Genomic DNA, 28,000 nt, shown 5'->3' on the forward strand with positions numbered 1-28,000 from the left:
TTTACAGACTAACAAATTTTTTTTTCAATTTTATGATTTTAAATAAATTTTTACGGTTTTGCCTGTTTTTTCATTTTTTTAGTTGTTTTTGTGTTATTTAAGTTTATGTTTAGTTGTTTACATATTATTTTTTAGTTGTTTAAGTTTATGTATAGTTGTTTTGTTGTTGTGTTGATATTTAATTGGTGTTTAGTTATTTTCAAATATATTTTAATTTTTTTAAAATGTGTTAGTATGCAATTCATTATGTAACGACCCAAATTCGCTAATAAGGCTTAAGGGCCTTGATTAGCGTGCCAGGAGGGCACGATGGGATTTATGTGTGATTTTATGAGTTAAATGCATGGTTATGATTTAAAGCATGTTATATGACTAATTGAACATTGAGATGCATGACTACGTGGTTAGTATGCATGTTAGGTGAATAATTACGCATGTGGACCCCGTTTGCATGATAGGGGTAAACTGGTAATTTTAGCCCGCTGAGGGCATATATGTGATAATTGTATTCCGTGATTTGTACCACGTGAGGGTGGTGTTGTTATGGTGATGCACGTGCCGAGACGGTCCTAGTGAGCAATTTAACTTAAGAGTCACAACGGGATTTCTATACCCGGCTCGGGAAGAGCCTAGGGGTACCTCGGGAATTTTATGGTTAAGTTGAGATTTAGCGGGTAATGGTTATTGGAGATTTAGTAACCTGGGTAACCATTAGTTACTGCTGAGAGTAACAAGTTTTAGAAAGAAAATGGTAGAAATGAAATAGAAATGAAAAGACTTAAGTACCCTTGAGGTTTAAGTAGGAAAGGGTAGGCAAGGAGGGGCAAAATGGTCATTTGGTTGGGAAATAGATAAATGGCAGCTGGGATTTAGGGGTATACGGTTTGGGGCATTTATGCCACTTGAAGCTTGATAGAAATAGAAGAAGAAGAAGAGAAGGAGAAAGAAGGTTAGGGCAAGAAGAAGAAGAGAAGGAGAAGTGGGAGTCTAGGAGGAGATCAAGGACTTTGTGTGGGTTCTCCATTTGAGGTAAGGTTTTTAGACACATCTAAGTTTTGATTTCTGTTTTGATTGGTAAAATCTAGAGCTTGAATTGTTTTGTTGAAGTTTTGAGTTAGTTGTTTGAGTTTTGGTTTGGGTGGCTGAAAATAGGAATCAAGGGGTGGATTCTTGGGTGTGTTGATGTTTTGATCTTGTATATAGTGCCTATAGGTTGTTAAGTTGTTCATTTGAGGTTTTAAATTGATTTTGGGGTTTGGGTATTGGTTTGGTGTGATTTGGAAGGTTTAAGTTCGGGAAAAACGCAAGAGAAAACCCAGATTTTCTAGGTTCGCGTATGAGCGCCGCGGCCCTGTTCTTGGGCGCCGCGGCGCGAGGTTGCATCAGGAGAGGGGCATCTCGCTGGGCGCCGCGGCCCTTGAGGGGAGTGCCGCGGCGCTAGGCCATTTTCAGGGGTTGGAAATTTGCATTTTTCAGCTTTTGCTCCGGGGGTTCGGGGGATGTTTCCGATGAATTGTTTTAGGGATTTGGGAGTCCCGAGAGTGCGGGATTGGTCCCGGGAAGTGGTTTTGGGTTGATTAGTAATGAGGGATGTTTCTTGTGTGCTGTGACTAGGTTGTTGGTGAGGCTCGTGCTTGAGGACCGTGCTCGTGGCTTTAGTGCATCAGGAGGCTCGGAATGCAGGTAAGAAAACTATAGCACCCGAGGTTAGGGCTTGGCCCCAGATTGTATTAATGTGCAAATGTTTAAACCTTAAATGAACCATGATGTGTGTGAATGATTATTTCAAATGTACTATATGTGTGATTATGATGAAATGAGCGGCAAGGGCCGAGTACGGCGTAAGCCGGGGCGGCCGTGGGCCGAAAGTAACACCTAGCACATGGGATGCTATAATCAGGGCGGGGCCCGGTGGATTCATGTGTTATGCTATAATCAGGGCGGGGCCCGGTGGATACATGTGTTTGCTTAGTCTAAATGGTTGACTTATCTATTTGTGGATTATCTGTTATGATAAAACTGTATACATTGCATATGTTATGTTCTGCATGAGTTTTCTTGCTGGGCTTCGGCTCACGGGTGCTCTGTGTTGCAGGTAAGGGCAATGACTGAGTCAACCAACCATGAGTACGGAGAGCGTGAAGCGACGTGTACATGTTTGGTCTGCCCGACTGCTTTGGTTGGGGGTTTATTCGAAAATGGCTGTAATAATCTACGATTTTATGATTTCTCAACTGTAACCTTATTTCAAGATGTAATTAGTTTTCAAACCTTATTTTGGGATCCCAACTGTTTAATAATAGAAGTTTTGATGAAACGATGCATTTTCAAAGATTACAGCCTTAACTTTTAATTAGTCACACTTTTGTTTCAAAAACCTCGGTTAGCGAGTTCATTGCACACTGTTTTGTCTTAAAAACTCACTTAGTAACGGCTCTAAGGAAGTAGGGCGTTACACGTTAACTTCTAGTTGTTGTCCAATTATTATTTTTTGACGTCATGTTTTTCGTAAATAAAAAACTTTAAAAATCATATTTTTGAAAACTTATGGTAGTATGTTTGAAAAAAAAAATCACGAACTGTAAAAAAGTAAAAAATATATATATTTTTATAAAAAAAAAAAACCTCTTAAATTAAGTGGTTTGAAACATTATCCAACTAGTTCATAATTTTTAATAATCAAAGTTTACTTAAGTTGTTCGAATTACTCGAGCAAATACAATTCGAACTAACTTAAAATTGTTTGAATTGCTTGAGAAAATACAATTAAAACTTGTAAATGGACATATTAGACCATCTCCAACTATATCACCAAATTTGGTGTTGACCAACACCAAATATGTTGTTGCGAAATTAGAAAAATGCGTTAACCAAATTAAAAACAAAAATCTAAGTGGTGCTTCACAAGAAGATACTGTCAGTGTATATTATTATAGTTTACTTATTGTTATTAACTTGTTTTCAAAATTTATTAACATCATTCTCTCAATTATATTTTAATAGTTAAATCAAGCAAAGATGTAGTTAGCCCAAGATCCAAAATACAACCGAAGCTTCAAATTTGATCGTGTGTGGGTCATCTTTAAAGATATTGAGAAATTTACAAATGACAATACCAATGCACCAACTAGAGTGCAACAAGAAGGTCGTAATTTTACTTCGTCCAAATCATCTTCTCACAATTTCGAGTCACCGGCATCAGCATCCACCGATATGAGTTCATTTGATCTTAATATGAATGATGAGGAAATCACTACTAATTCAACTGAAAGACCTATGGGTGTGAAAAAAGCAAAAGCAAAACAAATAGGTGATGAATAATTTAAAAAACTAATGGAAAAAAGTCAAGAACTCGTTCAAGTTATTGAAAAGGGTAACGCAGATAGAAATGAACATCATAGAAGAAAGGCTGATGATAAGATTTTACTTACGAATATGGATTCTATATCCGATCTAGAGTTTTGTTAGTATATTCAAAGTAAAAAAAAGAATTTACAGATAAAGAACATCTGAACATGGTGAACAGTGAGAAAGATCTCAATATCAAGCATCTCAATATCAAGGAAAAAGAGCTCAAGAAGAAGACCAACCATCTCAAGATCAAGGGCAAACATCTAAAAATGTCCCACATTATTATAGTTATAGTTAATATTATGATTATCTCGGCAGAACTGAAAATAATTTTCCAAATTATTAAATTATTGTCTTAGTTTATCTCACTTATTTCAAAATTATGTTATTGCTTTCGGTTTGAGATTTGGTGTGTTTAATTTTAACTTTTAATGCATGTTAAAGTTTGTAAGGTTTTATTGTAATGTTTTATTGAATTTTGTTAGATGTTTCTTTAATTAATTTCAGTGTTAATTTTCATTTTCCTATAAATATAAATATTAAGTAAAAAGTTAAAATTTATATAAAAATTAATTAAGAAAAAATTAACAACATTTTCATACATAATTTAACCCACTCAAAATAAACCAATTTTTAAACTTTATTAACATATATAATAATAATATATATATTTAAATATTATAAAATATAATATAATAATAATAAAAATATATATAGAGAGATGGGGAAGTGGATATGTATAATTAATGGTGCTTGGTGGGAGAAAAATTTGGAGTCCATGATGGTGCGTTGGAGATTGGCTTAGGACAGCTCCAACAAAACTGCAAAACAGTAAATATAATGCTAAAAAGTCGTAAAATTATATCCAACCTAACTTCATTTATTTCATTATTATGCTGTCAAGTATTGGTGGGGTTATTGTAGCAATGGCAAAAACAAAAAGCATTATTATTTTGTTTTTTATATTAGTATTTAATAATAAATATATGTTATATTATTTTATATATAAGACAAAATAATATAATAATAAAGAATATATTTTTTAAGTATAATTTTTGGTATTAAAATTATAATGGAAAAAAAATATGATAGCTAAATTTTTTAAATTTTAGTGTAAGGAAATATCATACATATATATATATTAGGTAAAAGTAACGTGCAATGCACGTTTGCATAGTTTTAAAATTGTAAATATTGTATATAATTTTAATAAAAACTGGTTCACTATTTTAAAAAAAACATATATTTATAATTGAATGAATTATAGTTCTATATTATATATAAATATTTATATTAATAATTTTTACATATATGACATCTAAAGATAACATTTACATAATTATATATTTACATGATTACATGACATATATATATAAAATAGAATAATATTTAAAAAGAAATTGATAATAGAAATAAAATAAGAATAGAAAAAGTCATAGTGTTAACCGAGATTTTCGGTAACTATATTAATGAACAATATTTACTGATAATAATAATTAAAGTAGAAGATCGACATGAGGTTTTTACGTGGTTGGGGCGTTAGCTAGCCTTAGTCCACGGGTCTATATATTAGAGTTATAAGAAGCTTTTACAATGGAGTTTTCTGACTCTATCTGAACAGAGTTTCTCCCCTTTTTCCCTCCTTTTGTGCGTTGTTCGACAGCTTATATTTATAAGCTGAGGGGAACACCGGGTCTGGGCCGGATCCGACCCGGGCCCCTCAGAGAAATGGGTACCAGGGGCCTTTTTAGTGGAGGCCCAATACAAAAAGGTATACAATACACGAAATTTAAACCAGCTAAGGCCCAACTGGTTGACCTGAGACATAAGCCTTCGCCCGACAAAACGGCGCTTTGGCTCTGACCACTTCGAGTCACGAGGCTGATTCAGGAGACAAGACCGGTCAGGGTACTTGGCTGCGCAGTCCTGACACACCAGTGGGCAATCCCGAGGCGACCTTTTCTGCAGGCGAAAAGTGGGGGACAATGCCCACGCGAAATGAGGCGGTTTCAGGATCCTGGACGCCTGGCCCTTCAACTGGGGAGGAGGTGATCCAGGTCCGTTTACCATTGGCACGCTCCGTTTACCTCGGGCCCGGACCATACCAGGCTCCGGGATAGGGACGCGTAGGCCGCGACGGTCCGGACGCTCTGGACATCGCCGGGACCGTTCAAGATGAAGACGAACCCGGAGGTACATCCCGGACCCCTCCAGACGGGCCCAGTCTAGAGTCCCTGGTCCGTACCAATTCCCTTGGGCGATATTCAAACCAAGGGACCTTGGGCCAGGCCCATATGCCGAGCCGGACCTCTGACCGTGGGCCAGGGCGAAGGCCCAAAGCCCTTCCAGGAAATGGGGATAACACATAGTGTAGACAATAGTATATCTGCATCAACTATTTTTAGATTCTAATATATCTCGCAATGTCCTTTGGTGAATTTGATGAATAAAAAAAGCTTCAATCACTTGATAAAAACAAACTATCACACAAATTTATAAGATAAAAAAATAATATGCATGTCTTTATTATTTTTAAATAAATATGATTTAATTATTTAAATTATCATAAAATATCTTATTTTAATTAATTAATTTATTTATTTTTGTTTAAGTTTATGTTTGTTATAGTTTTTGAATGTGGCAGTGACAACAAATGATTATATATTATATGTTTAATATAATATTAAGTTTGATTAAATTTTATTTAAGTTATAAAATATATGATTTTATATTTTTAAATAATTATCATAGTAAAATATCTCAAAAATATCTTATTTTAATTTGTTTAATTATTTATTTATTTAAGTTTAAGTCATGTTTATAATCTACTGTTAAATATAAGAATATTTCATTAAAATTAACTGAAAAAAATTAAAAAATTATTAAAACTAAGAATTTCCATTATCTATACACTTTTTATATAAAATAGATATAGTTGCAAGAATGAATTGAATTTGAATAGTAAAAGAGTGATGACGTTAGACGGCGTAAGGTTACGAAGGTGGACCAATGGAAAGGGTAAGTCACGCCACCTGCGTGACTTGGATTCCATGTTACATGTTTTGTGTTTCTCTCCTTCACTTCAGTTCTGGCCCCACCCAGCCACCTCACCACTTCCCCAATCTATCTGCCACGTGTGTTCGTATGGGTCGCTTTCTTTTTCATTTTTATCTCTTATGCTCCATTCAATTCCCATTTCAAGTCCGCAACCTGCAGCACACAGCCACGGTGCTACTCCCGGTGACGTTAATCTAACCCTATCCCCATTACTATTGATTAAATAAATAAATAAATAATTTAAAAAAAGAGCCATTTCTTAATACAAAATTATTTATTATTATTATTAATAATAATACTAATTGCTTTGGGTAAGGGGGCAGAGCCACTGACCTGATGTGGAACCACCCCCATCTGTTGTGTGTAAACTTATTAGGGAACACATCATGGGTCCCATCACAATAAAATTATTTATTTATTTATTATTTATTATTATTATTTTCCTTCACCAAAACATAGTTGCAATTAATAAGCGAGAATCCGTGACCAATCTAATTGAACAATGAATGAGTATTTTTATTGTAAATTAAAAAATATATAAATTACGTAACTTCAATATTTTAAAGTAATGGTATCTACTTTCTGCTTTGGTTAAAAGAATTTTTATCCTATGATATATTTGATTGGAGTTGTTGAGATAGTGGAGACATTTAGGGTTTCATTTTTTTTTGGTGCCTTTGCTTATTTTGGAAGTAGTCTTTAATTTATTATTTTTATTATTTGGTTGATTATTTGATGTCAATCTAAGTCATTATTTTTCATTGAAAATATGTATTGTATTAATTTAAAATATTAAAATTTAAAAAAATTTTAAGCTATAAATATTATTAATTTTTTTTAGCATAACTTAGTATATTAAATGCAATATTTTCTAAACAGTAAATATATATACTAAACACAATTAATGTTCATTGCAAGTTTATTTATAAATTTATTAATTATATTTAATTTTATTAAATTTGTATTATTATCATATAAATTTTAAATAAATAAATAATATTATATATAAAAAAATAATATAAATAAATTAAATAATTGTCAAGAGTAGACATATTTATTTGAATATTTTCAATAGTAGTGGTTCGCTAAATTTCATCTCTTGATTTTGTAGCTTGAAGTGAAGCTTCTGAAAAATAATAAGAGAATTAGCTTTCAAAATGAGGTTAAGAATAAATTCATCAATAGTATCTTGATTTTCTTTTTGTAGAATTAGGATAGTCAAATCTTGAAAGAAAAAAAAATTGAATAATAACATTTATGAATTTTGATGGTGTACATTTGTCATTCACAAACATATGATATAAAAAGTAAAATTGAATTATGAATTGCTAAAAATGTTATAACTTGGAAAATTAATCCCAAATTTAAATTGATTTCTTTTGAATGTTTATTTTCTTCTAATTTTATATTTTATTTTGTTGAACTCTCTATTTCAACTATCTCTACTCCGTTTGGCTATCTTTCGATTCCAAATTTTGCACATCAATGTAAAATCATACTCACAAGTTCAAAATTCAAGGGGTCTTAAAAACTATTTAGTTCCAAACATTTGGTCTTAGTTTGAACCGATTAGACTATATGGGTATTTTGAAAGAAAAAAAAAAGTAAAAGATTTTTCTTGTTATACCAAACTAACTTAACAATTATTTGACAAATCCCCATATCATAATCACCATGTGAAAAAGTTGAAACTAGTCTTAAAAAGAGTTGTAAACAAGAGATCAATATTGAATTTGGTGTGTTAGTCCATATAAACACATCTATAGTTGCCCGAGACATTTAAAACCGTCAAAATTTGCACATGTTGGTTTGAATTTTTATTTTTATTTTTATTATGTTGGTGGGATTTATTAAAAAAGAAAATTTCAAACGAAATTAATAATAAAGTATATATAGGTATAAGAAAAAGGGATCCTAAGTCATGTTCTACAATATTTATATGCATATCTTTTGATTGTCACATATCTCCCCTACATCAAAATAAATGGGCCCACCTTTAACAAGCACGTTTCTCACAATGTTTGTATTACTTTCCATGCAGTTGCATTTAGCTCTATCTGAATCAATCACATTGATAGTATAATTAGTATTTTTTTTAATAAAAATAAAATAAATTAATGAAGAGAATGGAGGGGTTGTAGTGGACTGTGTCTGCGTATAAAGTAAATAAAATCATAAGCTTAGCTTAAAGTTAAAAGAGAGTTTTACTTAACGCAACCAATTTTTTTTTTTTTTATCTTAGTTATAAATTCATTGACTCAGTCAGGAAAAAATGCATATGTTTTTATCAAATTATTGGCTCCTCCTAACCTTTTTTTTGGGTGCAAATTTACTGCCAATTTTGAAGAACTTTTGTTGGTTTGAATTCAAACAAAGAAAAAGATGTAGTCTTTCTAAAGTAAAATTCAATATAATTTTATATATATAAAAAAAAAAGGATGAATGGAGAATTATGAGTTTCTTCTTTTGATTCTTAAAATTGTCTGCTGAATCATTTTTCTCTTCCATGGCTGCCCATCTCTGTCTTCTTAAGCACCATAACATTCCAACAAGAGATCAATCATTCCAATATGTGTAAAAATAACGTACAATGTATATTTACTTAGTTTTAAAGTTATAAATATGTTTATTCAAACATGTATTTATTTTTATTATTTTTTAATTATCATTGAAATTTTAAATAAATAAATAATATCATAAAAATAAATAAAATATATTTAATATAAATGTATAAAAAAATTATGACAAAATATTATATGTAATTTTAATAAAAACTGGTTCATTTTTTTTTCTTCAATATATAATAGAATGAATTACAGTTTTATAATATATATAAATATTTATATCAATAATCTTTACATATATGACATCTAAACATATATTATATGACTACATGACATATATATAAATTACAATAATATTTAAAAATAAATTAATAATAAAATAAAATAAGAATAGAAAAAATCGTAGTGTAGAGTATTATACATGCATCAACTATTTTTAGTTTCTAATGTAACTCGCAATGTCCTTCGGTGAATTTGATGAAGAAAAAGAGTTCTAATCACTTGATAAAAAATAAACTATCACACAAATTTATAAGATAAAAAAATAATATGTGTGACTTTATTATTTTTAAATAAATATGATTTAATTATTTAAATTATCATCAAATATCTTTAAAATATATTATTTTTATTTATTTATTTATTTATTTTTGTTTAAGTTTATGTTTGTTCTAATTTTTGAATTTGGCAGTGACAACAATATATTATATATTATATGTTTAATATAATATTAATATTATACATAGATTTTAAATTTAAGTTTGTTGCTAGTTTTTTAAAAAAAAAATTGTTGCTAATTGATAATAGATTATATTATATTATATGTTTAATATGATATTATTCTAATATGTGAAGTTTAAGTTTAATTAAATTTTATTTAAGTTATAAAATGTATGATTTTTATTATTTTTAAATAATTATTATTATAAAATATTTCAAAAATATCTTATTTTAATTTATTTAATTTAATTTTAATTTAAATCATATTTACAATCTACAATTAAATATAATACTATTTTGTTGTATATAAAAACATTTACTAAAATTAACAAAAAAATAAAAATAAAAAAATTATTAAAACTAAAAATTTACATTATCTACCTCCTTATCACATAAAAATCATATATTATGACAGATCTAGTAATTGAATTCTCAGCAAAAACATACTATAACTATACTAGTAGTCTATACTATAAGCTTTTTGGCTCTTGGTGTGTCGATGGGCTGTAAAAACATCGTATATTTTGTCTTGGCATTTGCCTCGAGAGAAAGATGGGCGGCCATTGAACATGGAGATGGGTGGCCATGGAAGAGAGAGAGAGAGAGATGAGCAATCATGGAAGAGTGAGAAGAGAAGCCATGGAAGAAAGAAATGGAGACAAATTTTTAATGAAATAAAAAATCCTTAAAATATTTCACGTCAGCTTTTTTCGTACGGAATAGTACTATATGGGGGGTGTGATAATTTGAATATGGCTGTAAAGCAAGATATAGATGAATATGGTGCCCAACAACATTGGTTTTTTTATTCATTATAATTTAAAAGTTAATTAAATGTAACAATTCATAATATGTCCTTTTCAAATGTTGTTGGACATATATAATATGCACGTACAAAAATATTTTTAGGCAGTAATAATGTTTTGGGGCATATTTTATAGATATTTTGTTATTCATTAATATTTGAATAATAATTGTAGGAAATAGTTCTATTTAGCAATTATAGCTTGTACGCGCTGAATATCAACACGTACTTTGTTGAGGCAGCTCGGGAAAATTGAACTAAGAAAAAGCCATAAGCAATACGCCACGTGTTCACCATTCATCCGGATAAATCTGGTACGATTCCCTAGACAAATAGTTCGAACTGATAAATCACTTAGCAACTTATCACCTGGAACCATTGTATAAATATGGTACCAAAAGACACAAGCTAGATTTACATTAAGCTCGTGGTACCTTAGAGGCCTGACATACCCCAGGGTCTTTGTAAAGTTGATCACGAAACATAAACGTGCCTATAACAGACATCACGTGTCTGTTTAATTCTCGAATTCTTGGATACGCAATTTAAATGTGCGTGATCAGACATCACGCGCCTGATTAAGGCCATACGACCCATTACCTTTTTATCTGATTGATTAGACCACACCTCAGTGTAAAATTTAGATATTAATCAGCAATGTCACATGGATGATGTGAAGGATCAAGAGATCGCGGGATGACCCTAATACCTACCCATAGATCACTCTCCTATAAATACCAGGATCCTAGGTAGTGTAAGGAGTTGGATTCTTCTTGTAATCAAAATACTCTGTAAGAAATAGTAAGGATAGATCAATAATATTGACTTGTGGACTAGGGGTTTTAACCTCCGAACCACGTAAAAAAGGAGTGACCATCTTTCTTTGCAATTAGTTTCCATATTCTCGGTTATTATCATTTTCTTATTACGGTTTATCATTCAACACTAATCCATCATGTTTATTAATATAATTCACTGTTAGTGAAAAACAGCGTCAACATAGCTAAATAGACACAAGAACTTATTTCTAGTCCTAGAGCACTTAGTATAGTTTCTCTCTACTTTATCATTCAAAATATATCACAAAATGTCACTTTTTTTTTTATTTTACAACAAATTTTTACATCACTTCATACATCAACTTCTTTGTATTTTTCTTTACATTATTTAAATATTATATTTTTTAAATACCATTTATTCATTTAAATAAAAAGAAAGTACTAGATATTAATTAAAAATTCTTTAAATGACAAAAAACAAAAGTAATAAAATATTTTTTTTGAAGGAGCTCTAAACCCTTCTCTACATTTAGAGAGAAAATAGTAAATTTTAGAGAATCTTTAAAATGAAACATCAACTTACATCATCTGATGATGGTGTTTTTAACTTGTTTTTTGAAATATATAAATAATTATCTATTATGAAGCATCTAAAGTGCTCTTACTTTTCATGAAAAGAACCCTTCATCCTAACCCTTGAATAGATTTGGATTAGCCTCTACTTCACAAGAGGCTCTTTGGTTCTTTGGAGCCCGCGTTATTGACTCCTTGCTTGGCTTGGGTAAGCCTCCTTCTAATGAGTTGAATTTGAATCTTAACCGCACTTCATTTAAGTCAAGCGAAAAAAGTTCAGTGATATCTTTGTCAAAGAAGAAGTTATTTTTCCCTAAGAGACTGAACTAAAGATTTCATATAGGTTGATGGAAGGTTTAATAGGCTAGAAAGAATCCATTCAATGTTGATTTTATTCAACTAATGTATGTTTTGTTGTTGAAATTAGGGGTGTGCACGGTGTGGTTTGGGCGGTTTGAACACTTTTTAATACACTATGCCACAAGGGCGGTGTAGTAGCTAGAACACACCATGCGGTGTGATTTCGTTGCACCAAATCGACCAAACCAAACCATTTTTTGCGGTGTGGTTTGGGTGGTTTTCCACAGTGTAAGTGTGTTAAAAAATATGTGTGAGATAGAGAAGATGATAGGGAGGAGGCGCAAATGAGATGAGAGAGGAAGGAGTTATTGTCGTGTATGATGTGTTAGAGAATAAAGTTATACCCTAATTTAAGTGGACTTCTAGTTTCAGATTGAGTTACTAAAAAATGGTAAATATGTAAAGTTTAATTTTTTTTAACATATTTGTAAGTATACGGTGCGGTATGGTGCAAACCAAAATTTCATACCGCCAAACCGCGCACCGCACCGCACGGTTTAGCTAAAATACAAACTATGCCGAACCATTCCATTTTTGACACCGCGGTTTGTGGTGTAATGTGGTGCGGTGCGGTCGGTTGCCGCAGTTTGGCGGTTTAGATGCTCACCCCTAGTTGAAATCGTTATTGTTGATTTGGCTTTGAACCATCAGTGTATCTTCGACATGGATAAAGAACAAGGTATTTATGATAAGATAAGCGCTAGCATACCACTGCGCTCACACTTCTTTTTGTTACATAATAATTAAGAAATTATTTATTATTAAATAAAAAATGGAAAATAACAGCAAAATATTGATCATAATCGCGGTCGGTGTCTGTCGGTTACTTCATTATTAACGTTTGGTTTTGATTTGCTTAAAATACACATTGAAATCGACCAGCCGATTATAGAATTGTTATCCTTGTTTCTCCCCAAGAGTACGGATTCACACATTAAGTTTATGGGCCGCCTTCCAGGGAGTTAAAGCCTGGATCAAGCCCAACAGATGGAGAAAGGATGAATATTGGCGGCCCAAGTCTCGGTGACGCCCAAAGGTTATCCCGGAATATAAGCCCGGACCATTGTCTCGGCACGTTGCACACTCCCGGGACTGTTCCTTGGGACGTTTCCCGAGATACAGTAGAAGAGGTCGTGGCTCCCAAGCTCGAGATTAGACTGGGATCGCCGTAGATGAACCCAGGTCATGGTAAACGAACTGGGACCCTGGTAAAGGAAGAGGGATGTTGGTGGACGAACCCGGATTGGATGGCCGTGTTCGGCGTGATAAAGTGTCCCCGATACTGATATCATCCCAAAAAGTGTGGAGCTATGTCCCCATGATTAACCTGCAGAGGAAGTTACATCGGGAATGTACGCTGTCAATTCAGAGCTATATTGCCACTACACTGACAAATCTTGTCCCTTGAATCTTCTTAGCAGCCCACGACACCCAGACTGGAGCAACAGTTTGTCACGAGTCTTATAGTGTGGCTATGTTTGGGCTGGCCCAATGGGCCCTTGTTAATATATGTTTTATACTTCAATTATTTGTATTAAGTCTCCATGAGAGAGTAGCTAATATTTATTCCCTTATTGGCCCCGGATTAGTCCGGTCCAAGCTCAGTGCACTCACTTGCTTATAAATATGAACAGTGGTGCACTGGAGAAGAGGTCCAAATTTTTTTTATAAGTAATTATTCTGCTCAAACTTGCAGAAAACTCCATTGTCGAAAGCTCTATAAGCTCTAATACAACTGACTCGTGGGTTAAGGCTCATTAACGCCTAACCACGTAAAATCCTTATTTGCATCTTCTAAATCCTTTATTTTAAGCTCTCTTATCTTTTATAATTATAGTTTCCGAAAAACTTAGTAAACAATAATCAATTAAAATCAGCCATAACTGACCGAATTTTATCCCTATCAAGTGTTTTGAGAGGCTTTTACTCAATTATGGAGGGTGTATTCTTTGATGATTTATAATGGATTTCATAATGGTGCTCGAGCTGGATGTACGTCATTCAAGGTGTATAAATCTTGATGTTTATTGGTTAAATTGTTTTCTGCACTTGTTTTCACTTATGACTTTTTATTCGTTTTTTCATGCTATATTACTGTTGCATTGACCACTGAGATTATAAATTAAATTACTTAGACAAATGATTAAAATGTTGATCAATTGTTAAGTTTGAGTGGTGTCCATATTTACCTACAATAATCGTCTTAAAGATTCGTTATTTTCTAGCCACCTGAGTGACTTTAGTTCAAGTCTATAAACTAAATCATTAACTTTACAAATGATGAAACTTTGCTAAGTGATTTTTTAGATCCTATTGCTGTTTTTTTTGGAGTTGTAATTTAAATAAAATTAGATAGAATGATTATTTTGGACAAATTAGATAGTTATTAATAGGGGTGTTCATTGGATGACATCCAATGTTTTTAAGCCCATCCGATCCGATCCGATCCAATGGATGATTGGATCGGTTCGGTTCCATCCATAAGATGCATCCATTGGTTATCCGTTGGATCGGATCGGATCCATCCGATTTTTTAAAACCTTTATTTAGGCTGGTTTAAAAAAAAAAAAAAATTATTTCAATTATAAAAACACTAATTACTCATTCAAATAATAAAATATTTAATTGTAATGATTTAGAAGTTTACAATACAAATCTAATATAAAATTAAAAACATAAGTCTTAATAATTTGTAGGAATCCAACATAAAATTAAAAACATAAGTCTTAATAATTTGTAGGAATCCAACATAAAATTACAATAATACATCATAATTAAATAAAAAAATTTAGTACAACAAATATAATATATGTAAACAGTAAATGTAATAAAATATAATATATTTTAACTTTTAAAAAAAATATAATATATTTTTTATCTGAATATTAATTAGATGGTATTGGATCATTATTGGATTGGATCGGTCGGTTGGATCCATTGGATTTACATGTCATCCAATAATCGACCGATCCAATATTGGATTTTTTAAAATGTCATCCGATCCAATCCAATCATGATTGGATATCCAATTTTTAGCGGTCGATTGACATTGAATCGATCAGTTTGTTATTGGATCGGATTATTTCTGCACAACCCTAGTTATTAATATTACTCTAAAAGGATAAGCCATTAAAAGAATGGAAAAAAACAAAAATAGTTGGCAGTTATCTTGTTTGCAAGAAGGTACTACATAAAATGAATAAGTCAAGGAAAAAAGAGGAATGAGAAAAAGAAAGAGGGTAAAAAAAAAAGTGAAAACAGGCTCGAACATAGTAAGATTACCACTACCAAAGTAAAAATCACTAATTTGTTTTCCTTTTCTTAGCAAAGACAATACGTGTAAAGTCGGTAAAACAATATTCCAGTCCCCCCCACCCAAAAAAAAAAAGTTGGTAAAACAATAATTGTGAAAACTATTCATGTTTTGTCGTTTTTGGATTATGCAACATAGAGAAAATTAAAAAAAAAAACCCTTGTTAGGGAATATGACTCCCAAACTTTTTTATTCATTTTTTTGGTGTGCAAATCACTCTTATTCTATTTACAAAAACATTTGTGGAAATTACTACGAGTATTTTTCAAAAATATTGAAATTAAAGAGTTATAGCAATTGCCTAATGGGGCTAATGACACAATCAAAAAGAAAAAAGGGTCTAAATAATATTTTGGATAAGTTTGAAGACAAGTTGCAAATAGAAAAATAATTATTTATTTTATAGGTTAAAAGAAAAATTGAGAAATGTCCACGTAATCACAATCACCTTTAAAAAATTTTCATTTTATATTTTAATTCTCCCAAATAATAAAAAAAAAATTACAGTACTATTTAATTTTGGGGAACAAGGATTCCTTTCCTTGCTTTTATCGTTACATTAATGGACGGTTTTAGGCCGCTATTGAGCAATACACGTGGGCCCACTCGCTTTTCCTACTCATACGTACGTTCTCTTACTACACACGTGACTTGGTCTTCAATATCTCGCGAGATTTCGCGTGGCGATATCTACTTTGGATCCCATGTTCCCCAACCAGTACCACAGTTGCCAATTGTAGAAGATTAGGGAGGAGGATTGGCTTGTAAAGCGAGGAAGAGACCAAACCTATTGGCTATCGATTAGTATTAGGAGATAATCAAGTTGGATTATTATTATGCTAATAATCAATTTGATTGGTCAAATTCTACTCTATTTATTATAATTAAATAGATTATCCTTTCTTTGTTTGTTTTGGAGACTTTGTAAAAGTGTTTTTCGGTGTCAATGGTTGAATAGGAATGTCCTGTACAAAATTAGGTTGAACACTGTGATTCGATTTATACTTAATTTTAAAAAACAACACTTACATTAAACGAATAATAATAATGTTTAGATCATCCCAAACTTAATTATTTTCAACATTTTTTTTGTGTCAAAACAAAGAAATCACTACTCGCTTGAAAATAAGATAAGCCGTTTGGAAAAAGATAAATTTTAATAAATTGAAATTCAATCAAATTTTGACATGTTTTTTATTTTTATAATTAATTTATATTGGATTTAAGAGTTGCCTTTTATAGTTTAATTTCGTATATACTTTGATTTTTAGAAGATCTTATCAATCAAGTATCCGAACCTAGATCTACCATTTTAGCATATACCAAGTGTAATTTTGTGATATATATTTTTTTAATTTAATTTACGTGAGATGAGTGATTTGCAAAAATAGTAAAATCACATTTTTCTCACATTAGTATTTATTTAATGTCATATTACTATCTAAAGAAGAAAAAATGTATGGATTTCCAAATTCAGCCGTTTACACCAAATTCCATCACCTCAACTTCATTGACTTTTGTGTAAGAAAGAAAAAATTATACAACTAATGTTGAATTAGCTATAATAAGAAGTTAATTATAATTCTTTCAAACTCTAGTTATCTTGGAATGATCTCAGAGATCTTATTATTATTATTTAATTTGAAAATACGTACAACTCATTTTGTAGTTAAATTTGATGGAAACCATATTAAGGACTAGCTTAATCCAAAAATTTAAAGACTAGCCTAATCTAATATGAAAAATAAATATTCATTCTATAATCAAGATACAATATGATATATAAGAATTCATCTAGTATTATTATTTAAATTTTTTTTTTTTGTGGTGTACAACTCGATGTGCTTCATCGAAAAGGATCGCTGATGACAAAAAAAGATGAAGTAAAAATATAAAAAAATATAAAGTTGATACAAGACCCATAAAATGGTATATATTTTGGAGAAAATAATATATGTTTTTTATAAATACCCACAAAGTGGAATATGTTTATGGTTATTTTAAAGGAAATAAATTGAATAAATTTTATTTTGGCGTATATATATTTTTGTCTATGTTTGATAATAAATGAATTAAATTTCTACAAAATCAAAATAAAGTAAATTTCATAATAAAACATTCTATAAATGATTTAAACAAAAAGTAATCATAATTCAAGAAACTACTAATCATACACCAAAAATTTAAACATTAAATAATACATAAATGTATACCATAAGTATGTACAAATTAAAGAGCAAAAAATAAAATATAAAACTTAAAAAACAATAAAAGTTAAAGTAGAAAAATATAAACATTAATTAATAAACACATACTTGAAAACAAACTAATATTCATAAGTGCATGAAATTAGATACACAAAAGAACTTACGTGTATGTACAATGTTCTGAAAGAAAAAGAATATCAATTTTTTATTTATTTTTTAAATACCACTGAGAAGACACTCAGCAATATAATAAGATAGTATATTCTAGATGTGATTTAGTATACTTTTGAAATATTTTTGTTGTAATTTACTCAGAAAACACCAGTATATGCTCTATAAATTTTGTAAAACTATATTTAAAAAAAAATGAATATAGTGTTTTTATATAAAAAAAATGTGTTCCTACAATTGCTGTAAAAATAAAAATGATGTATTTTTTTCAAAAATTTCTTAAGTAATAATGAATCCATTATGAATGAAATATTCATATATTACACAACAAAAATCACAAATAATATAAAACAATTTAATTAAATTAATTACAGTGTAATATTTTTTGTAATAATTAACAAGTGTCTCCCGCAGTATTGGATTAACAAAGACATTTAATAATATTAATTGGTAAGCTAGTTTTTCAATATGTCGATAAATACAAGATATTTAAAGTTAAGGGGAAGAAGACTAGTGTGACAAGAGCTACATTGTGAATCGATTGATGGTGGAGTATTGTGGTACCAAGGTGCTATCGTGCGCCGCCACCAAAAAGCAAGTGCGTTAAGTACGCACCCACACTCACTCAGGACGATCCGAGACGAGACTACCTCATATTCATCCATCCAATCCAAACCCCTTGCTTGTTAATACTACGACAAAACCATTTCCCAATAAAAACACAACAACTTTCCCACTGACGACGACCCCTTAACGGCCGTCATGCTCTCCCACCCCTACACCCTATCTAATGTCGAAACGTCAGCCTAACCAAACGGAAAGATCTCTAACGCCGTTTGTACCTTTTCTTTTATTTTTCCACTCCATTTTCCTGTCTCCAAGCCGCCTTTTATTAATTATTTTATTATTAATATCAAGATTTAACACAGTGGTCGTCGTTCAGATCGTGTCGCTTTTCTGGGGCTTCGCTAATTAGGTCTACCGGCTCTACCCGGTAACCGGTGACCTGCATAGGGAGAATAGTCAGGACCACCGGCTACTTCCGGTTGCGTGAGAAATTGGGGGGGTTAGAAATTGACCGCGGTTGAAATCATTGCACGCTGTTTTGACCACTCTGGTTAAGTCTCTTGGTTTAGACGCGAATAAGAGAGAGAAAAATAAGGGCCTTTGTTTGTTTGGTGTTCTTCGTCTGGTTTCGCCTCATGCAGTGTTTAAGCTGAAGAAGAAGACAGAGTTAGAGAGAGAAGGAGCGCGTGAACTGTCTGAATCATTTCGGTTTCTGATGATTTTCAGAACAATTAGGGTTTTCATATAGGTTACAGAGAGAGTCGAGAGATTTGAGCTGTGTATGATTAAGCTGGACTGGTTTTACTGCTGGATTTTGACGAGTTTTGGTGAGGGTAGGACTGTAGGAGATTCGGGTTTGTAGTGGGAAGTAGGAAAGTGCTTTCTTTTTTTTCGTGGGGAAGGATTCCTATGAGAGATCTGTGCTGAGTTTATCAAGAAATGGCGTCGTCAGAGGCATCCGTTAAAGGAAATTCTGGCAACCCCATGGGGGAGAGCTTCACTTCCGGTTACACAGACCACAACGACGCTAGGAAGGCTGCCGAGGCGCGCAAAGGTCAGTTAATTTTCCGGCGCCGGTGAAGTTTGTTCCGGCAAGGATTTCAGTTTCTGAAGCGGTTTTCTGAGGATTTCTCGGTACTGATGTCGTTTTTGCTTTTGCGTGTTGTAGATGCTGAGGCTGCGCTGTATGAGGAACTTTGGCACGCCTGTGCTGGGCCCCTTGTTACCGTTCCCCGGAAAGGTGAACTCGTCTTCTATTTCCCTCAAGGACACATCGAGCAGGTAACTTCTCATATTCTAGCTGCCATATTTGGCTATAGCTTCAGCTTATAAAGCTGTTTTAGCTCTTTTTTTTTGCCCTTTTTTGTTGATTAACTGGGTTTTCTTTTTCAGGTTTTGTTGCTTTCGAGTTTGACGGCTAATTGTTATATATATATATATATTTACTGATTTGGTTTTGGGCTAGACATTTTTAGGGGTATTTATTTGTTGATAGTTGTGTTTTTGCTTCTAATTGTTGATTTGTTTTCTGGGTTCTTACGTAGGTGGAGGCATCGACTAATCAGGTGGCTGACCAACAGATGCCAGTATATAATCTTCCTCCCAAGATCCTTTGTCGGGTGATGAATGTGGAGTTAAAGGTAACAACTATTAATAGATCGATGTATGTGAATTAGTAATTTCAAGTACCTGCGGTTCCTTTTGGAGTTGAAGGTAAGGCTTTCCCATGATTTGCTAATTAACGACTGGTTTCATAGGCTGAGCCCGACACTGACGAGGTTTTTGCCCAAATCACTTTGATGCCTGTTGCCAACGTAAGTTTTTATTTATGGTTTCCGGATCTCTAAGATTGAGGGCCATTTATTTGGGTCTAAAATCTAATTATTTGATCCTTGTTTTTGTTAATTTTAATTGACAGCAAAATGATAATGCATTAGAGAAGGAAACTCCTCCTCCCCCTCCTCCAAGGTTTCAAGTACATTCATTTTGTAAGACACTTACTGCTTCGGATACAAGCACCCATGGTGGATTTTCAGTACTAAGGCGGCATGCTGACGAGTGCCTTCCGCCTCTGGTTGGTTCATTTGAGCTTGTATATTATATATATATATTTTAATGTTCTTTTCTGTTTTCTGTTTTGGTGACTAAATTTTTGTGTCCCTTTTTCTTTTGACAGGACATGTCTAGGCAGCCTCCAACTCAGGAACTGGTTGCCAAGGATTTGCACAGCAACGAGTGGAGATTTCGTCACATCTTTAGAGGTAACAACTAATTACATTATGTTACTTTTTCTTGTAGTATTTACTGATATTACTTGCTACGGTTCTGTGTCTATAATGTTTTTTCCTTTCATTTTTAGTCAGCCATAGGCTTGTGTATTTTTCATGTTTAATTGACATATAACTACGATGTCAGGTCAACCTAGGAGGCACTTGCTTCAAAGTGGCTGGAGTGTTTTTGTCAGCTCTAAGAGGCTTGTTGCAGGGGATGCCTTTATATTTCTCAGGTTAGTTGAGTTTTCCTTCACCTTAGAAGGGAGTCTTGCCTATTTTGTTTCTCTAAAATTGGTTTTTGTTATTGTGTGATTGTATTTAGGGGTGAGAATGGGGAGCTTCGTGTTGGTGTTAGACGTGCTATGAGGAAGCAGGAAAATGTCCCTTCATCTGTTATTTCAAGTCACAGCATGCACCTTGGTGTGCTTGCAACTGCATGGCATGCCATTTCAACAGGAACAATGTTCACTGTCTACTACAAGCCGAGGTTTGCTTTATATTCATCTATGCTTGATTTTGTAAGATAATAAAGTGAAAGCTGGAGTGTTTTCAGAATGCAAACTCGTTTAAGAGTTCTGTAGTGCTGCATTTATTGAGTGCTCAAATCTGTGTTAAAATTAAAAAAAATGATGTGAAACTTAGATTCATTTATTTTGTTTTTAGCATACAACAAGTAATTTTTCTTTTTATTTATTTATTTGTAACAGGACAAGCCCAGCTGAGTTTATTGTTCCATGTGATCAGTATTTGGAGGCTACTAAGAATAACTACTCTATCGGGATGAGATTCAAAATGAAATTTGAAGGTGAAGAAGCGCCAGAGCAGAGGTATGTGTAATCTTGGGAAAAATAAAATAGAAAGTGGATCGGATGTCTTCCTATAATTTGTTTGGCAGTTCATCGGAATATTTATTTTAAGATATTATAATCTAATTAGAGCTTTTTCTCTTTCTAAGTTTTGCGAACATCCCTGCCCCAATTTTCTTTCCTTTGAATAGTGTAGTTTTTAAGGGGGTTTTGGCCCTAATACTTAGCTGATGTAAGGACTCCATGTAGTTTTCTGATCTTACTTATTTCTTTTTTATTAAATGTAAGGACTCCATTAAGATGTATATTTTTTAAATGTTGTAGGTTTACTGGCACCATAATTGGCATTGAAGAATTCGATCCCCAAAGATGGAAAGATTCTAAATGGAGATGCCTGAAGGTATGATGGAATCTGTTAATCTCATGGAGTTGCTGGATTAAAACAATATTTTCCATTCTAAAGCTATTGTATTTATTAATTTTAGGTGAGATGGGATGAAACTTCAGCGATACCACGTCCAGAGAGAGTTTCACCTTGGAAAATAGAGCCTGCTCTTGCTCCTCCGGCACTAAATCCTCTTCCAGTTCCGAGGTCAAAGAGGCCGCGATCTAACATTGTACCTTTGTCTCCCGACTCCTCTGTTCTAACTAGGGATGGTAGGGTTGTAATATCTTTGTAATCTGGATAAATCTTTTAACATTTTTATCTATTTACTTGTCTTTTTTCATATGTTCATGTATTCATATGTAATTCTTGTAATTTGATTAGGTTCATCGAAAGTAACTGTAGACCCTTCACTGCCAAGTGGATTTTCTAGGGTCTTGCAAGGTCAAGAATTGTCGGCCTTGAGAGGAAATTTTGCAGAGAGCAACGATTCTGATACTGCAGAAAAGTCTGTTGTTTGGCAACCTTCGCTTGATGATGAGAAGATTGATGTAGTCTCTGCTTCAAGAAGATATGTGCCTGAAAATTGGGCTTCGTCTGGGAAGCATGAACCGACTTACACAGATTTGCTATCTGGCTTTGGTGCTACTGTGGATTCTACCCGTGGTTTTTGTACTTCCTATACTGACCATTCTGTTGCAACTGCTAATTCAATGAGAAAACATTCACTAGATCAGGAAGGCAGGTTGAACTTGCATAGTAGCCCACGGTCCATGGTGCCTTCGTCTCTGTCACTTAGCTTGGACACTAATATGAAGGGTTCTGTTCAAGGGGGTATATCATTCCAAGGGCAGGGGAATGTTAGATATGGTGGGTTTGATGACTATACCGCCTTGCATGGTCATAGAGTTGAGCACTCACATGGAAACTGGTTTATGCCACCACCATCCTCTCCTCACTATGAGAATTCTGTTCATTCAAGAGAGCCGACCTCAAAACCTGTATCTGAGCAGAAGTACGAGGCTGTAAAACCTAAAGACGGAAATTGCAAGATCTTTGGGTACTCTCTAATTGCACCAGAGCCTGCAGTATCACATAAAACCATAGTTGGTAAGGCAAGGGGTACAAAAATTGCAGCAGATAGTCCAATGGTCAGTAGTGAACAAGAAAAACCATTACAAACTAATCAGCAACATTCAAGAGAACATCAAGGAAAAGCACAGAATGGTTCAACTAGGAGTTGTACCAAGGTATTATTTTCTATAAATTTTTGTGGAATGTCTGGATTTGGGCCACAGTACTAGTAAAAACTTGCTTATTGTTTTGCTATGGTTCCAGGTTCACAAGCAGGGGATTGCACTAGGAAGATCTGTAGATCTTACAAAGTTTAACAACTATGAGGAATTGATAGCTGAGTTAGACCAGTTGTTTGAATTTGGTGGCGAACTAATGGCGCCAAAAAAGAATTGGTTGATTGTGTACACTGATGATGAGGGTGATATGATGCTTGTTGGAGATGATCCCTGGCAGTAAGTATTTTATTTTCACCTTGATCTTAAAATGTCATATCTAGCATAATAAGTATTGGTATGTTAAATAGCTCCCCCCCACCACCACCACCACTTAGTGGATCTTTGGGTGATGACGTGATGTTCAATTGCTATTCTTTTTTCAGGGAATTTTGTGGCATGGTTAGAAAGATTTTCATCTATACCAGAGAAGAGGTTCAAAAGATGAGCCCAGGGACCCTAAATGCGCATGGGGATGGAAATCCCTCAGTTTGTGAGGTTATGGATGCAAAAGAGAAGTCTCAAACACTTCCTTTATCATCTGTTCCTGAGAACTGTTAAGCTCTTGTATCAAGGTACGTACCACGTTTTATTATATGTTACTATAGATTTGCCTAGTCTTTATCTCCTCTAGTAAAAATGTTCTAAAGTTGTGTAGGGTATCATTTTGTTTTTTATTTCAGGGTCATGGTATTAGGGACAGATGTCGAGCCCATTCTTGTTTGAATGTGTGGACTAAACAAGATTGATGTGCCTCTTTTGGAATACAAATTCTCGTCTAGTAGAAAGTCAAAAATGGATGGCGCAAGTGACAAATATAAGAATATATATATATAGATATTAAAAAAAATATATATATATATATAGATATCCACTATTGACATGTCTGGAGTTGGTATTTTGAAGTGTCCTATTGCATACGTAATTATATATACGTTTGGAGCAAGGTGTTGTGGTCCACCTTGCATTGTCGAAACAATTCTACGGTGTACATAGCTGTTTTTCCCTCCTTACCCGACCTCTTAATGTATGTAAGTAAAGCAATTTCATACACTCTTCCCAAGTGTTTGTCAATTTTGGAGGGTTAGGAATGCCATTATATCTTTTAGTTGACTCTAGGGTTAGTGGTTTTCACTGTCATGATGGTATGTAATGGTGTTGGCGGTGTAATATTGCGAGTTTACAACTAGAAAAAGATGAAAAAAAAAAAGAGGGCACACGTTAAATACTAGATGTTAGATATATGTAGTAGCCTTTTGAAATTATTTCAACTTTTCCTCTCTGCTCTTTTTGTTCTGTGACTTAAAATTTTACTATTGGTTGAAATATATTTCTTGCGATTGCCCAAAATATTCGTGGCTTTCTGTCTGTTTCGTACTTTTATTATCAGTATTTATTTATCAGGGAAAATTTCATTATAAGAAGTTGAAAGTGAGCCTGACCTGTCTAATAATGCCGTGTCATTTGAATTTTGCGATGAGCAAGACAGAAATGGACACCCTGGTGGCGCCACCACTGGTCAGAACTTGTGCCTGCCATCTATTTATATAAATATTTATTTTGGGTTTTGTACAAAAAATGAATTAACTAATTTTTATCTACGATTCTGACCTGTTTATTTATTTTTTATAAATATATATAAGTTCATCAATGTAAACGGAAATTGCCCATGACAGTATCGACTGTAAGCTGTTGTAATTAAATTGTTTTCTACTTTGCTTGAAATTTTCAAGTGTATGCATTGAAACGATATGATTATTCTGTCACATGGACGAGTAAAGTGAGATTTTCCAAAAGAAAAGCTCACATCAAATGACTGAGGTAGACATACTGGATAAGTAAAATACTAAAATTTTATCCAGTCTGAGTTGTTTTAGTGCGTGCACCATATCCATAAAAAAAAGTATCTTTCATCTATTATCTACTACTAATTTTCTTATTGTCCTTCAGTATATGCTATTGTCGATGCTATTATGCTATATTTGACCAACACCCCCTAAAAGATATATATAATAATAAAAAATTGGAGCATCACAATCCAAAATTTGGGTTTTTTAGCTTGGAAAAATATTGGTACTACTAGGCTGAAAATTGGTTGAGGACCACAGTAAGATAATTTTGTAACTATTCAGCTAGTCCATCTTTCAATGAAAACAAATTCAGCAGTTAAAAATGAACACACTGCCACTCGTATTTCAATTCCTCGGCTGGTGCCAACTAATTAGAATGCGTCATGTCAGCTCAGGACACTCCTTCAGGTGGGTTGTCGACCATTTTTCATAACAAATACCTAAAAAAGTTCAATAACAGATAAAAGAAGCACTAATGATAAGGATGTTCCATTACAGGTTGCCAAAAGAGTCCACTGAAATGTGAGAAGAGAATCCGAAGCAATTCCTGGCCCAAGTCAACTGAGGCACAGGCACAGACACCTGTATAAAGTACCCTAGTCTCCCATGTTGAAAGCCACCTCATCCTTGGGTCTCCTTTAACTTATAGAGAGGATTAACACTAAAAATAAAGCAAGCAAGACTGCATTCCATTTCACATTCCCTCTGACCAAAAATATAATAATATCTCTTCTGCTTATGTTTTTCATTTTTACTTTGATTGAAGAAAAGGGTGGCAGAACATACTAATAGGTACTAATTTTAACTTATTTGACATGGCTACATTACATATAAACCAAAGCCTCGTTTGGATGAAGCCATTTGAGAGTCTCAGCCAGGATTCATAGCTTCAAAATCCTGTAATCTAGAAATAGTTCATGGATTGACTTTTGGCTCCCAACCTGCAATTATATATTTCCTTGCAGTCCTGGTTTTCTTGAATGATTTCCGTGAGAACAGCAGCTGCAAAAAATAAAATCACAACCAAATTAGTGAATCAAAGTAATATATATGGTTATCCATTTTCACTTATACAAAGTAAGATGCACACACATGAAGTAAGATACAGAGAGAGTGTGTCACTTCACTATAACTATGTTTGGTAGAAATCAAGAGTGAACATTTGACAGAAGCTAAACAATTTTACATGTCAGGAATGGCATTGGTGATAGCTCAAAGCACCAAATCTCCAGATTACATATTAAAGGCAGAGCTAATCTTAGCATAAAAAAATCGGATTCTATTGTAATGGGTCTAGCCACCATGCCAAGAGAACGTAGTTCAACATTGAATTATCATTCTAAACTGTAGACAATAGTATAGGCGCAAAGAATAAACTATATACACAACTCACAACTTGCTCTAATATATTAGATGTATATATATTTATAAATATTTTAAAAATATATACATACAATTGCAATTGAATGCACAGGAACTACACACCTTCTTGTACTTGAGGACATTAGTCAGATCTGCTGGGACAGCCCACTTCTTGAAATGTTGAAGAGCCACATCAAGATGGAACAATTTTGGGGCCAAACTTAAATCTACAGCACTAACCTTCCTACCAGCAACATATGGGCCCTGATTCCATTCCAAAATGAATCAGTAACATATTCACAAAATCAAATGTCAAGCAGTTACATGATATCTGTTTTAGTAGTAAAATGCACATACATGTGCCTTGAGATGTTTTTCAAGTGCCTTTAGTTCAGTGAGCAGAGCCTGTTCTGACCCATCACTTGAGTCCTTGCTCTTCAAGAAAGTCACAAACTTACCCCATATATTTGATCCCCTACACAAATAACAAATCCATATTATTTATACAGATGAAGAGTACATTGTGAACAAATATTCTTCAAACGTTTTAATGGAGCCTCAAATAAAACCTTATCCAAACCAACATTGCCTTTGCAAGTGAACAGTGTTTGAATTAAAAAAAGCTGATCTGAAAAGCTAAACTCAGAATGTAGAAGAGGAACATACACAGAGGTGAACTGTGGTGGAGTAGTGAGATGAGGTTGAGGGTATTTCTTCTCAAGAATTCCAACAATGACATCAGAATCAGGGACCCATTTGTCTCCAAACTTCACCACAGGCACCTTTCCTTGAGGATTCACTTGCAGAAACCATTTGGGTTTGTCACTGAGATTGATGAGGTGCATCTGGTAAGGTACATTTTTCTCCTCCAAAGTCAGAAGAACCCTTTGGCTAAATGGACAGTCCCCAAGAACGTTAGGAGCACCAACTGCAGCCTTGACAGCAACCTCGAGAGCAATGGCGCCGAACGAGGACAGGAAGAAGAAGATGATAAGTAGGAGAGAACGAAAGGAGCAGTGATTTTGAGAAAGCATTATATATATCATATGATATGTTTCTTCTGATCTGAGACTTGTTTTTGTAAGTGTATGTTGCTGCTGTGTTAAATATATACAAAATTCATTATTAAAAATCACTCATTGAATTATTGGATTTGGCTTGGGTGGCCGACTAGGTAGATCTTTTAGAGGAGTTATGATAAAACAGCCAAGATAAAACAATCACATGGTGGAGCAATTCCTAACTCAATACTAATATTCCCACTAATTTTAAAATATCTATGTTGAAACTCAATAATGTGCCCTAGTCTTATACAAAAATCTATATTGTATAGGACAACTTTATTTTTATGTTCACTATACTTAAAAAGTTGGATTAATTATTATGTCTAAACTAGAAGATAGACCTTACTTGTTATCTTAATTAAATAAAAATCTCATTTTAGATAAATTTATATTATTGTCTTAAATTAAACCATCATGTATATACATCCACATCCACATGCATATACTTATTTCAAGATTACACTAATAATATTATATTTTCATAAGGGAAAATACTAGTTTGGC

General features: G+C 33.1%; 2 protein-coding genes across 2 annotated transcripts; one reads left to right on the forward strand and one right to left on the reverse strand.

The window, feature by feature from the left end:
* The first annotated feature begins 19,033 nt into the window (after window positions 1–19,033).
* Window positions 19,034–24,584, forward strand: LOC133797585 (auxin response factor 2B). Its single transcript, XM_062235535.1, has 15 exons — window positions 19,034–19,521; window positions 19,636–19,748; window positions 20,012–20,107; window positions 20,225–20,281; window positions 20,386–20,541; window positions 20,644–20,728; window positions 20,883–20,973; window positions 21,063–21,227; window positions 21,448–21,567; window positions 21,871–21,946; window positions 22,032–22,203; window positions 22,316–23,181; window positions 23,270–23,460; window positions 23,607–23,795; window positions 23,904–24,584. The coding sequence occupies exons 1-14, from the start codon at window positions 19,407–19,409 to the stop codon at window positions 23,779–23,781; spliced, it is 2,478 nt and encodes an 825-aa protein (XP_062091519.1). The 5' UTR covers window positions 19,034–19,406; the 3' UTR covers window positions 23,782–23,795; window positions 23,904–24,584.
* A 1,202-nt stretch (window positions 24,585–25,786) lies between these two features.
* Window positions 25,787–27,604, reverse strand: LOC133797587 (glutathione S-transferase DHAR2-like). The gene is made up of 4 exons (XM_062235537.1): window positions 27,099–27,604; window positions 26,790–26,907; window positions 26,556–26,696; window positions 25,787–26,072 (listed from the first exon to the last, which is right to left on the reverse strand). Exons 1-4 carry the CDS (start codon window positions 27,476–27,478, stop codon window positions 25,986–25,988), a joined length of 726 nt encoding a protein of 241 aa, XP_062091521.1. The 5' UTR covers window positions 27,479–27,604; the 3' UTR covers window positions 25,787–25,985.
* Window positions 27,605–28,000: the final 396 nt, after the last annotated feature.

Source organism: Humulus lupulus, chromosome 8 (assembly GCF_963169125.1).
Source record: "Humulus lupulus chromosome 8, drHumLupu1.1, whole genome shotgun sequence".
NCBI classification, from domain to species: Eukaryota; Viridiplantae; Streptophyta; class Magnoliopsida; order Rosales; family Cannabaceae; genus Humulus; species Humulus lupulus.